General features: G+C 38.2%; 1 protein-coding gene across 1 annotated transcript; it reads right to left on the bottom strand.

The window, feature by feature from the left end:
- Positions 1–5540: 5540 nt before the first annotated feature.
- Positions 5541–14071, bottom strand: LOC134660192 (uncharacterized). The gene is made up of 5 exons (XM_063515918.1): positions 13306–14071; positions 8571–8741; positions 7820–7947; positions 6360–6519; positions 5541–5668 (listed from the first exon to the last, which is right to left on the bottom strand). Exons 1-5 carry the CDS (start codon positions 13473–13475, stop codon positions 5596–5598), a joined length of 702 nt encoding a protein of 233 aa, XP_063371988.1. The 5' UTR covers positions 13476–14071; the 3' UTR covers positions 5541–5595.
- Between the last annotated feature and the right edge of the window lie 337 nt (positions 14072–14408).

The following is a 14408-nucleotide window of genomic DNA, read 5'->3' on the forward strand; positions in this document are numbered from 1 at the left end:
ATTACATTACATAAAATTTCGATTTATTTAGACCCTGGCGACCCCAATTTAAATTTTCGTACATTTTAAAAGGAACTTTTGCAATATCGCCAGAAAGCAACATTAATTATTAACATTTTTAAAATGGATAGTTAATTCGTTATTTTTTTGTTTTATCGTCATTTTAGTCTTGTCCCACTGTATAGACAAGCAGAGCGAAATAATCATACAATATTTTTCAATAAAATTAATAATTACTTAGCACCAATAATTTAAAAAAGAACATACATAAAGTATGGGAAACTTAATTAAAACTAATTATTTTTCTTACTAGCAACACCTTAGCATAGACAACAAAAAACACTTTTAATCGCAACATTTTTAACATCCAAAAAACACCGTCGTACCAAAAGTTCTAACTACTCGTATAGGACCGACTTATCGAGGCTGGTGTTAGGGCCACCCCACATCTAGCGTCTTTCGAGCGTCGGCGTCTGGTCAGCGCTATGGAAAATGACGTTGCGTCGACGTTCGGCCATAGAGTTGTTGACGCCGACGCTCGAAAGACGCTAGATGTGGGGTGGCCCTTAGTGTAAGGCCTGAGTGGACGCTCGCTCGGCGACGCGTGCAGCGTGGCTGTGGGCTCACGCGTGATGTGAGCAGCGTGCACTAAGGCCGCTCCTATACGTGCGCATTTGTTTACCATGCACGCCGCACGCCCCGCCCCGCTGCACGCACAACAAGAGCTAGACTAGCTAGCCACTTAGACTATATTTTTTTAGGTTTTATACATTTTTACTATAATCCAGACTTAGATAAGTCAAGTCTGGGCTATAACCGCGAAATATTTTTTTTATGGCCAAAAGTTTTATTCAATTTGACCATACGCCGCAGTGGATTTTTTTTAATAGTGTTGCCAGCCTAAATAAATCAGTGCTCACTCCAAACTCGCCTTATTTTACTAACTAGAAAGAGATAGACATTTTTCTTGACGAATTTTAAAAACACTAATTTTTAAATATAATTTTTGTACTGAAAAACGGCCAATTCTATTCATTAACGGGCTTGCCATAGACAATGTTTTTTTTTCATTTATAGCCTTTTTAAAAGGCGGCCAAGCGCGAGTCTGACTCTTACATAATACTTTTTTTTTCTAAAATGTTAAAATGCTTAGCATATCGAACAATAACATTTTAATACAATGACATGCTAAGAGAAAATGGCCCAGTTTTAATTATCTCGCACAGATAATAATAACTTCAACGTAAGTAGTACTCTACTCTCTCCCCTTTGAACGCCACGCCTATCGAGTGCGACGCGTGATTGTGAACCTTGTCGGAATGCACGAAGGTTGATATTGGGTTGTAGCCGCGAGCGTCACTTGACGTCTTTGGCGGTCAAAGGGTAAACATAGGATTTTTTATTAATTTCCCCGTCCCAATCAAAATAGTTATTTACGATACAAGTGCGGAAAGTAGGAAATTTGCAACGAGTGATGATAAATTAAAACACGACCGAAGGCAGTGTTTTAAATCGACACGAGTTGCGAATTACGTATTCGCACGTGTATTGTACAACGTTTTACAGTGCATATGGCCCTCTAAATTTTCGACATAGGCACGGAAAGTGCTTATTCCCGCACTAGTGCGGGAAAGTAGCACCATATGTACAGTAAAGTTGTTGTCTATGGCAAGCCCATGCTCATCGAGCTAAACTACGATCACATTATGCCTTCAATCACAGATATTTGACCCTGCCACGGGGTTTTTTCGCGCTGTCTTGGAAATCATTTTATTAATTTTGTATCAAGCAGAAACGTCTACCAACGATGATATTAAGCTTAAAAAAACCGGCCAAGAGCGAGTCGGACTCGCGCACGGAGGGTTCCGCACCATCAACAAAAAATAGAGCAAAAAGAAAATCGTGTTTGTTGTATGGGAGTCCCCCTTAAATATTTATTTTATTTTATTTTTAGTATTTGTTGTTATAGCGGCAACAGAGATACATCATTTGTGAAAATTTCGACTGTCTAGCTATCGCGGTTCATGAGATACAGCCTGGTGACAGATGGACGGACGGACGGAAGGAGAGCGAAGTCTTAGTAATAGGGTCCCGTTTTTTACCCTTTGGGTACGGAACCCTAAAAAAAGTGGTTTGCTCTGTGGAAAATTCCGTATTTTTCCGTAGACCGCCATATTGATTTGTGAACTCAATTCTTGATTTAAATTCTCAAAAATAATGTTTTAATATTGTTTCTTTTTTAATAAAAGCAGTGTTTTGACAAATCAAGACAGCACGAACTAACCGTAAATGCTTCAATTCCACATATCACTTCAACCATTTTTAAAACGTCCTAAATCACACCGAAATCCTTAATACTAGGAAACAAAACGTCGTTACAACTAAAACAAAGTTAAAGGTGCGGTCGGCGAAATATACAGGGTGTCTCATTTAAATCGGTCAGTATGGGGAAGTCTGAAACTATAAGACATAGGTACGAAGATCTGTTCTTAGGACCCATGTCATCGATTTTAATAAGAAGAAATACTGCATTCATACATAAAAAAAAAACCTGTACTCAACATAATAAAAAGGCGGTGGTCATTTTCGAACACTTGCTAAAATAAATTAAAGAATATGAAAACAATGCATTTTATTCATTTTAGACATCATGTTTCATAGTAAAATTTATTGCTTAAGACCTACACAATCGATATCTAAATAGAAATAGTGTAAGTTTTTTTTTTCAAAACAACCGGGTTCGATTCCCGAGCTGAGTACAGGTTTTTTTTATTGTATGAATGCAGTTTTTTTCCTTATTAAAATCGATGACATGGTTCCTAAGAATAGATCTTCGTATGTCTTATAGTTTCAGACTTTCCCATACTGACCGATTTAAATGAGACACCCTGTATAATGAATGCAAGTTCGTACAAAACGTAAACTTATTAAAATAAAAGCCGAACGCACATTTAAGTCTGTATACGCGATTCTGTTTTCGTAGTCTCTACTTTAGGGAATTTAAATAGTAGTTTATGCAACAGTGATATAATAAGGGTTCTTAAAATTCAAGGGTCGAAGTTACAAAACGAGACGTAGTCGAGTTTTGTAAAAAAAGACCCGAGAATTTTAAGAACCAATTATGAGCTGTTGCATACATTACTTTTTCTATGACAGCTGCAGCAAAAAAAAAAAAAAAAAGTTATTATTAAAAAAAAGAGTTATTATTAAAAAAAAAGAGTTATTATTTAAAAAAAATTGAGTTATTATTAAAAAAAAAAAGAGTTATTATTGTAAATGAAAACATACCTCTTTCAATCAAGATGATCGGAACTTGTATCTTTAAAAAAAATAAAGCAGTTGTTTTATACTCATAAGATGACTGCTAGCAGTCATCTTATGAGCCTATAGACAAAGCATTCAAATGACATTGCTTTAGATATCACTGTCAGTCATTTAATTGACACATTTAAGTGCTGGAGTAGAAAAAGAACATAATAAAATCATTTGTAGGTACAGTCAGCAGCAACAGTTGCTAAGCGGGCGAGGTGTTCAAAATGATCTTGACGCGATTTTATTGTTAAGACGAAACAGGAGCTGAGATTTAAATATTATCGGTAAATATACCCGTCTCGCTAACGGAAGCGGCTCCTAAAACTAGTGCGATAAGGACAAGGCGAAAAATCCTGCGTAAAAATCTCAAAAATCGAGGTTTCCTCCTCCAAAACTTAACCAATCGTAACCAAATTTGGAAATCTAAATGATTATGAAATTATGTGTGTTGGACCGTTTTGCTTTTTTGGCTAATTGATATCAGTTTTGAATACCACGCCTCTCATTGCGGCATAGTCAATTAGGCCATTTTTGAAGGGCTCTAGCGCCTTAAAAAACAAAAATATCAAAAAAAGCCAAACGGTCCGACACAGATATTGACAATATTAATCTGTGTTGAAAAAATCATTGCTCTAGCTTCAAAACCCACGGAGGAAACAGTCGAGTACGTTTGTATGGAGAAATGACCTCTCCTGTTGGCTCTTAAGAGAATAAGAGCGCGTCAAGGTAATTTTGAACACCTCGCCCGCTTAACAACTTCTGCTGCTGACTGTATATACCAATAAAGTAAGGATGCTATACACGAAGAATTCCGTACATTGATCCGCCATTTCCTATGTCTGTCGCACGCGCATACCTATAGAACTGTCCCGCTCGCACAGTGGCATCTTCCGTCGGCATCACGAACGGGACAGCAATATAGTTACGCCCACGTGCGGTAGAGATAGGAACAGGTGGGTCAATGAACGATTTTTTTGTGTTTAACTTCCTAAGAAATAATTTTATTAGTTTATATTCTTTTAAATACCTAAATGAAGACGATTTTCAAAACATCCCAACCGAAAACGGAATCGCTACTATATCTGTCCTCTTTCAACACGTGGTCTCCTGATATGGTAGATAGAGACGGCATTACATTTCGAAATTCACTTTCTAATTTTTTTTTTTATAATTTCACTATCATTTTTATCAACTTGTGTATGTATCTAGTCTCACAAAAAAGACAATAAACTAATAAAAAAATGGATTCTTAAGAGTCCGTCCAAGGTAATTCTGCACCCACTTAGACATGACAAGACAAATTGTGGAATAACCACAATAAAGGACATATTTTTATATAATCTGACGTTTCTGATGACACGTCCACACTTTGTCATGGCCAAAGTCTGTGAGAGCTACCTTGTTCTAACTCTAGTCGATTTAAATGTCAAAAATCATTTATTTTCAGTAATAAAGTTGATAAACATATTAACTCACATTTATAGACGGGTCTATCGCGAATTTTATTTTATTACCTTTATTTACCGACGTTTCGACACAAATAACAAGTAGGTTTCGGTAAATAAAGGTAATAAAAAAAATTTCGCGATACCGTCTATAATTGTGAGTTAATATGTGTTCAAAACGCGAAAGTTTTAAATAAAGTTGATAAAAATGCATTTTATCTAAAAAATATGTATCTTATGAATTGAAGGGATGTTCACAAAAACAACATAACTGACTACACTGGTTGACACCTGAAACGATTAACAATGTTCTTAAAAAAACCGGCCAAGTGCGAGTCGGACTCGCGCACGGAGGGTTCCGCACCATCAACAAAAAAATAGAGCAAAACAAGCAAAAAAAAAAACAAGCAAAAAACGGTCACTCATCCAAGTACTGACCCCGCCCGACGTTGCTTAACTTCGGTCAAAAAATCACGTCTGTTGTATGGGAGCCCCACTTAAATCTTTATTTTATTCTGTTTTTAGTATTTGTTATTATAGCGGCAACAGAAATACATCATCTGTGAAAATTTCAACTGTCTAGCTATCACGGTTCGTGAGATACAGCCTGGTGACAGACGGACGGACGGACGGACAGCGGAGTCTTAGTAATAGGGTCCCGTTTTTACCCTTTGGGTACGGAACCCTAAAAAGTGTCAACCGCTCTAAGCAGTTATGTTGTTTTTGTAAACATCCCTTCAATTCTTCATATCGTTGCTTGTCGCAAAGGGCCAACGGACTAAGCTGTAGTACGTATGTGTTAGAGTGAGACAGCGCTCGTTGGCCGTTGGTGAGTACCTTAAGCCGGACTGTTGTCTCTTTCACGCTTTCGGGGGTCATCTGGAGTGATGTGAGTCATGTTCATGTGGCGCCTGTAAAACAAATATGCCATATTTTAAATATGATATTTGTTTTACAAGGGGGCAAAATTGTTGTTTAACCTCTCGTGCTAATATTGATACCCGAGCAAGGCAAAGATTCCAAAATGGTTCGAAAAGTGGAATCTTTAGCGTTGCGATGGTTTCAAGGCACGAGGATTAAACAATTTTGCCACCAAGTGAAACACAAAATTTTTCACCACAGCAACGCAAGGAAATACTAACTGTAAAATATCAAACAAAATAAAACCATATCAATTCAAGATGAATGTTATTAAATATTTATCATTAAAAATCATAATTTAAAACTCAATTCGACATAAGGAAAAAACTAAAAATTTACATTTGATTACTTTGCCGCACATGTCGACAAAATGCAACTTTCTTAGCAGTTTTTGAACAATCAAGCTAGCCCTTTGCCAGCTGGTGTGGTGAATTTTTTTTTACAGTACATATGGTGGTACTTTCCCGAACTAGTGCGGGAAATAGCACTTTCCGTGCGTATGTCGAAAGTTTAAAGTGCCATATGTACTGTAAAACGTTGTACGATACACGAGCGAATAGGTAATTCGCAACTCGTGTCGATTTAAAACACTCCCTTCGGTCGTGTTTTAACTTATCGCCACTCGTTTCGAATTTCCTCTTTTCCGCACTTGTATCGTAAATAACTATTTTGTGTCTGTACCTTAATCCTCTTTCGCCCCTGAAGTACAAGCTACACTTGCTGCACGCTCTCAGCTCGCTCCTCTCCTTGTCTATGGCGTTGTCTGTCTTGTCTCTGCCCTCGACCTTGTCTTTGGTGCTCCACGGCTTGCGCTCCGGCGTCTTGATACGCGGCTTTGCGTCTGAAATTACATTATCAATATATTACACTAGCGACCGAAGCGCTGGTGGCCTAGCGGTAAGAGCGTGCGACTTGCAATCCGGAGGTCGCGGGTTCGAACCCCGGCTCGTACCAATGAGTTTTTCGGAACTTATGTACGTAATATCATTTGATATTTACCAGTCGCTTTTCGGTGAAGGAAAACATCGTGAGGAAACCGGACTAAACCCAATACGGACCTAGTTTACCCTCTGGGTTGGAAAGTCAGATGGCAGTCGCTTTCGTAAAAACTAGTGCCCACGCCAATTACTGAAATTAGTTGCCAAGCGGACCCCAGGCTCCCATGTGCCGTGGCAAAATGCCGGGACAACGCAAGGAAGATGATGATTATACTAGCGGTCCGCCCCGGCTTCGCACGGGTTAACAAATTATACATAAACCGTCCTCTAGAATCACTCTATCTATTTAAAAAAACCGCATCAAAATCCGTTGCGTAGTTTTAAAAAATCTAAGCATACAGACAGACAGCGGGAAGCTTTATCTTATACCTTTCTTATATATATATATATATATATATATATATATATATATATTTTTTTTTTTTTTTTTTTTTTACGGGTATCTCGGAATCGGCTCTAACGATTTTGATGAAATTTGCTATATGGGGGTTTTGGGGGCGAAAAATAGATCTAGCTAGGTCTTATCTCTGGGAAAACGCGCATTTTTGAGTTTTTGTATGTTTACCGAGCAAAGCTCGGTCGCCCAGATATTTTTATACTATGTAGTGATGAGTAGATACAATTTGGATTCTTCTTCTTATTCCTCGCGTTGTCCCGGCATTTTGCCACGGCTCCCGCCTTGGGTCCGCTTGGCAACTAATCCCAAGAATTGAGGTAGGCACTAGTTGTTACGAAAGCGACTGCCATCTGACCTTCCAGAGGGGAAACTAGACCTTATTGGACATTTTCAACGGCTTTTACTGAATTTCAGTTATAGCTATCCATGCCGTAATCGGCAACGGCGACCCTAGCTAATTACGAGTGTGAGCTCTGATATGGCTGGCAAAGCCGAACTTACTTTTAAAAACTCTATCGCAGGTGGGGCAGTAAAGTTGACCAGAACTATTATAAAGGCTTCGTCACACAGGCGCGATTTCCGAGCGGCGCGTGAGCGGGGCGCGCCGCTTTTACATATAAAACGCTCACGCCCCGCCCGGAAATCGCGCCTGTGTGACGAAGCCTTAAGTGTAATTATAGGAGGGTTTCGGCCGGGATTTACGTATCTAACGTTTCGTGTCAAGGTCAAAAGCACAGCTGGCTCACCTTTAGTGATGATCACAATGTTGGGCACCACCCGCTCCCCGAGCATGCGGCTGAGCGGCGCCGCGGAGTCGCTGGACGCGTCCGAGTCAGGGGCGGCCGCGGGCCGCTTCTTCACTCGCTTACGGAATCTGGGGACAACGACAATAGGCTACATGACTATTTTTTTTTATGGTATCAATCGATCGGGTTTGTTTTTAGGATCAAATGTCTATATGGGACCCGTTGCATTAAAGTAACACAAAAGTCAGAAATTGTAGTCAAAGTCCGACAGTCGCACTTCACTCGCGAAACGCCCTATACAAAATGGCCAGAGGCCGTGACGTCATCGCCTATCTTGTAGTATGGACAAAACAAGAAAATTGCGTTTTTGTCGGTAAAATATTGCGTTTATGTATATAGTTCCTATAGAATATTTTTTTGGATGAAATGTAAGGAATCGAATGGTACCCTTACTTTTATCGTTTTTGGAAGTTAAAAAAAACTTAAATTTTGAACCTTCAGGTCCTGTAATTATGTAATTTTTCAATATTTTATTTTAATATCCACATTATTGTGATAAATTGCTCGTTTGCTATCTATTTTACTAGATTTTGTTATAAAATTCAACACGTGTCATCATCCCTATTATCAGCGAGCCAAATTGGCGTTTGCGTCCGCACGTCCTGATTTGATCGGACAATTTCATCAGATTGGCGAAAAATCGTCCTCGTCGGATGAACGGAAATGGTTGACAATTGACATGACACAGTACCTCTTCCTCGGCCGGCGGGAGACAGCCGCTTTCTTTTTCTCCTCGTTGTTGTTGATGTTGACAGCCCTCGCCGGCGGCTCGGCCTCCAGCTCCGAGCTGCTGGATATGCTGCTCTTGTCGCAGGCGAACAAGTCAGTCTCGTTGCTTAGTTCGTTGCTGTCGATTACGTCACTGTAACAATAGTTATTTGTTTTACAAGGGGGCAAAGTTGTTGTTTAGCCGCTCGTGCTAATATTGATACCCGAGCAAGCGAAAGATTCCAGAATTGAACCACGAGCGTAGCGAGTGGTTCGAATAATGGAATCTTGAGCGTTGCGAGGGTTTCAAAGCACGAGGGTTAAACAAAATTTTCCCCCAAGTGAAACACAAAATTTTTCACCACACCAATCCGAAGCAAATATTAAATGTAAAATATCAAACAAAATCAAACCAAATCAATTCCAAATGAATGTTATTAAATATTTATCATCCAAAATCATCATTTAAAAGTCAATTCTATCAGCAAACATAAGAAAACAACTCAAAATTTGCATTTGGTTATTTTGCCTCACATGTGAATAAAATGCAACTTTGCTATCGGTTTTTGAAGTGCAAAGTAACCCTTTCCGAGCTGGTGTGGTGAAAAGAACTTTTACAGTACATATGGGACTACTTTACCGCACTAGTACGTAAAATAGCACTTTTCTTGCGTATGTCGAAACTTTAAAGTGCCATATGTACTGTAAAACGTTGTTCGATACACGTGCGAATAGGTAATTCGCAACTCGTGTCGATTTAAATTTAAAACACTCCCTTCGGTCGTGTTTTAATTTATCGCCACTCGTTTCGAATTTCCTCTTTCTCGCACTTGTATCGAAAATGACTATTATTTACGTTTTCCAATACTCGTATTTGTTTACGTCTCGGGATTTGGCGATTTTTGCGATCTCCTTTACACCGCTGTTGAGATTGTCTGAGACATCGCTCCACCTCATAAACGCCGCACGTAATAAATGAATGTCCCCCGCCCCGTAAGCGCGTCCACGCAGAACGAGCCGCCTCAGGAGGAAAGTGCCGCGCTAAATATCGGTTTCCTAGGATAGCGGTGCCGTCATATAGCGGCCGTCTCCATACTAAATAATACGGCTAAATATGGATGTCGTAGTATTTGTATGGAGACGGCCGCTATATGACGGCACCGCTATCGGAGGAAACCAAAGCTTAAGCAGCTCGGTCGGTGGAGACGTCCCTCGCCCGAGGCAGGCGTGCGTGGCTCACTCCGCGATTTCGTCGCTTTGCTACAGGTAGCTAAAAGTACATCCGTTCCACACCAATTTTGGTGGCTAGCCATAAGCCGCGCGTGGCGCTGTCGCCACCTAGCGGCCATATCTGTTCTGATCGTAACATACGCGTTTTGTTAGAGAGTGAGTCTTCTGTACCTAGTACTATTATTTATTCTGTGCCCGAGGCAATGCGGCCGAGGCACGTCTGCACAGGCCGAGCTGCTCCACGCGGCATTTTCCTAGCGAGGCAGCTCGTTCGTAGAATCATGGACCTATTTCCGCCATTTTACTTAAAGTTGCATATATAGTTCACCCCCCTACAAACAAATTTATATACAGGGGCCAGTTATCTCTGCAGCTACACACCACTTTTCTGTTTTTTACTCAGAATCATGACAGGAGGATAGTGTCCCTAATTTACGATAGGTATATAGTTTGTCAAAGAACTGTCTCATTTCAAACATAGACACAGATAATCATACTATCTTTATCTTACACTAGTACTAGCACCCAAAAGAAAAGGATGAGTATAGTTTTTTTGCTCTTATTTACTGACAAATTGGTTTGACCAACTATACATATGTATATCTACGATCTATAAATAGAGGTTAACGTAGAAAATAGCACTGGTCACGAATCGTCATTTCTATTTTTACTATAAACGGGTTTGTTATTATACCTACTGTCTGGCGCCTAAATGCATTTTAATGTAAGTAAATGTGTCTATTTTTACGCGAAAACCTGTTTTGGTCTTCTGATTTTATATTAGACGTGTTTCTGTGTTACGTTTGGTCTTGGTCCTATTTGTTTGAAATCAGCATATTTAATGATCAGACATAGGAATCCGTGGGGCAAATTTTCTTGACAGGTAGGGACTTCCTATATCGATAAACTCAATTATCGATGCTCGTTCTATACAGAGTGTCCCATAAGTGACACGTCACAGTGACACTGGAGGTAGACCAGGCAAAGAGGACCCAAACCAACTTAACATGACCCCAGTAAAAGTGGCACGGTTTTCAAGTTATTGCCAAATTAAGGTTTTTCATGAATTTTGCCCGTTTTTAACATTGTTAGTGTCAGTGTGCACTCGGAAAGGTCTCAAAGTTAGTTTTTTTTATGTGTACGGCATTATGAATAGTTAATTAACATAACTGAAGAGGTATTTTGTCGATAAACAATGTAAAATTCAATAAAATACTGGTTTAATCTTGAAATAAAATCACAGCGAAACATTAATTTCGAATTTGACCACCTGTCGTGAAAAAAAAAATACTAGAAAAGTAATGAGCAAATAACGTCATATTATTAAGCATGTCATGCAGATTCAAAAATGGTACAATACATGTGCCTTCCTGCAATAAAATAGGAATTATTATCATCTTTCGGATGCCTCATAAAAAGTAAGTTAAAATTAGGAAATCTGCAATCCGTTGCTACTTAGTAGAAATAACGATTTAATGTTAAGATATCTCATTATGGATACAGAAATAAATAAAAGCGGCCAAGTGCGAGTCGGACTCGCCCATGAAGGGTTCCGTATTTAGGCGATTTAAGACGTATAAAAAAAAAACTACTTACTAGATCTCGTTCAAACCAATTTTCGGTGGAAGTTTACATGGTAATGTACATCATATATTTTTTTTAGTTTTATCATTCTCTTATTTTAGAAGTTACAGGGGGGGGGGACACATTTTACCACTTTGGAAGTGTCTCTCGCGCAAACTATTCAGTTTAGAAAAAAATGATATTAGAAACCTCAATATCATTTTTGAAGACCTATCCATAGATACCCCACACGTATGGGTTTGATGAAAAAAAAATTTTTGAGTTTCAGTTCGAAGTATGGGGAACCCCAAAAATTTATTGTTTTTTTTCTATTTTTGTGTGAAAATCTTAATGCGGTTCACAGAATACATCTACTTACCAAGTTTCAAGAGTATAGTTCTTATAGTTTCGGAGAAAAGTGGCTGTGACATACGGACGGACAGACAGACGGACAGACAGACAGACAGACAGACATGACGAATCTATAAGGGTTCTGTTTTTTGCCATTTGGCTACGGAACCCTAAAAAACGCCCATTCAGTATTTGTCGAATGCCTAAAAGAAAGAGTGTAACGTGTCACTTATGGGATATCCTGTATACTAGTGATCACTCAAAGATTTGCTTGTAAAAATATGTTTTTATTAAAAGTGTAAAAATCAAATGTGACGTTATCTATGAAAAGGGACCTTATTGTCAATGGCGCTTACGCCATTATTAACGATGCTCCGATATAAATATAATGCGACGCTGTGCGGCGTAAGCGCCATCGACAATAAGGTCCCTTTTCATAGATAATGCCCCAAATAAAATAATGACTCAATTCGCTTTGATTTATAATCATTTAATCAATCAATAAAGAGGTTGAGATAATATTGACTATTTCATAGTGCAATAAGTATTACGCCCTACCTTTATATAACCTAGCAATTATTTAAAATAGGCTATGTGTGATTTTCATACTTGTCTTCAAAACAATAGTTACAAAAAACACACAATGTTGGGAGCCATCACTAGTATATAGAACGAGCATCGATAATTGAGTTTATCGATATAGGAAGTCCCTACCTGTCAAGAAAATTTGCCCCACGGATTCCTATGTCTGTATAATGCTATTTGATCAGCGCCTATTGCCATTACAGCCAACATCAGAATTGAATGTCAATGTTATTTATTTGCATTATTGAATAATATCCGGGAGATCGAGCTTTGCTCGAGAAACATATAAAAACTCAAAAGTGAGCCTTTTCCCAGATAAGACCTAGCTAGATCGATTTTTGCGCCCAAAAACCCCAATATACAAAATTTCATAGAAATTGTTAGAGCCATTTCCAAGATCCCCGAAATATATATAAAATAAATAATCAAGAATTACTCATTTAAGGCGCACACTAGCCCCACTGCTGTTGTATGCGTCCAAAGTTAAAACGGCCGTTTTTGTTTTGAGTTCATAGATTGACGAATCCAGCAACATAGAAACTAGTTTGATATATTCAAAAGGTACTTTAATACAAGATACAGTATGTAGCGGCCCCCTTTTTTAAATATCTTTCGTTGAATTTAAATAATCCCGATTATTTAGCAGTGGAGCTAGTGTGCACGTTGATGGGCTCTTAAAGGTATACCTTTAAGAGCCCATTAGCAAAAATTACAATTTTGTTTCAAAAAAACCATTGCCTCCATTTCATCCAATTGGAATATCCAATTATTTTTATAAGAGATAGTTTGAGACAATATAAAAGTATTAAGATGTACTATTTGTAGCAATAAAAATGATTGTTGTGTATTCCATTCCCATAGTAATCTAAAATAAGCCAATTTTAGATCAATATGGTAAGTTAAATCATTCATTATTGACCAGCAAACATATTGAAATAGAATGTTATATATATATATTGTTCAGCAAGAGGAAAATAAAACAAAAATACCTTTGGTCCGAATCATCACTTTGAGTCCCCGTTTCCAGCTTTTTGATTTGAAATGTTATGTTAATTCTCTTGTATATTTCCTCGGTGATATTTCGACATTTCTCGTACTTCTCGTCAAGGTTATCCCTCGAAATATTGGGCCACACTTGTTTGGTATCTATTGCTGACATCCTTATAATTCTTATTGGAATCTTATGTGTTTACCACCAAATCCCTGTTTCAGGCTGTTTGAAAAGCTTCCACGGCCGAAATTGAGCAATACAGCCATGTTTCTCGTCGAAAACACAAGGCGAAGTGTTACGAAATATTACAACGAACCACAATCTATGGTCGACGATTTTAGCGTGATTAAACCTCGAAATACCTGCTTCCGAAACTGTATAAGTAAAAACAGTGCGCAATAATGGTATTCTAGTCCACAAAACACTTAATCATTGGTCCACGGCCGCAGAAATAGGAGAGTTGCAAACAAAGGATCGTCAATCAACAGTTTTATGGCACAATAACATGGTCATTGCTTTGGAATTGCGAGCTAAAATACCGTACATACAACTAAGACTAGATTAAATTATGGTTGGAGCACTCTTTAGGAGTTTATGTTAATAATAATTAAACAAATAACACTAAAAACTAAATAAACTACAATAGCCTTTGCGGCTTTTTTGATTTTTTGACGTTTAAAATTTAGTGTTGCTTGACGTTAATTGCCCATGCTCATAATTTTTAATGAAACATCATTTTTATCCCATAGACAAGCATGTACTTTGAGATTTTTAGTCTGGCAACTTTTGGATGAGAATCGAGCCGAGCGGGCGATGGCAATCGATACTCGATAGAAATTCGTTTCCTCCACTCCTTTTTCACCAGAATCTTAAATTTAAGGTAAGTTTGTGTGTGATGACATGACCAAGAAGACTCTTGCCCCGATCTTACCACAAACAATTGCAATTCTTCTTCTAAATGACGTAAAATCAAAACACTGACATGTGGTATATATTCTCTTTGACCGACATTTCAAAGAATGAAACGTAAAAATTCAATAAACATTTTACTTAATTTATATAAGAGCTCTAATGTTATTAATTAATTTTATATGGTGAGTT

Source organism: Cydia amplana, chromosome 26 (genome assembly GCF_948474715.1).
Source record: "Cydia amplana chromosome 26, ilCydAmpl1.1, whole genome shotgun sequence".
Classification (NCBI taxonomy): Eukaryota; Metazoa; Arthropoda; class Insecta; order Lepidoptera; family Tortricidae; genus Cydia; species Cydia amplana.

Coding starts and splice junctions, on each gene's coding strand:
- LOC134660192 (XM_063515918.1), bottom strand. CDS start 13,475: ATGTCAGCAATAGATACCAAACAAGTGTGGCCCAATATTTCGAGGGAT. Junction 8,742..13,305: donor AGTGATGATTCGGACCAAAG/GTATTTTTGTTT, acceptor CTATTGTTACAG/TGACGTAATCGACAGCAACG. Junction 7,948..8,570: donor TCCCGCCGGCCGAGGAAGAG/GTACTGTGTCAT, acceptor CGTTGTCCCCAG/ATTCCGTAAGCGAGTGAAGA.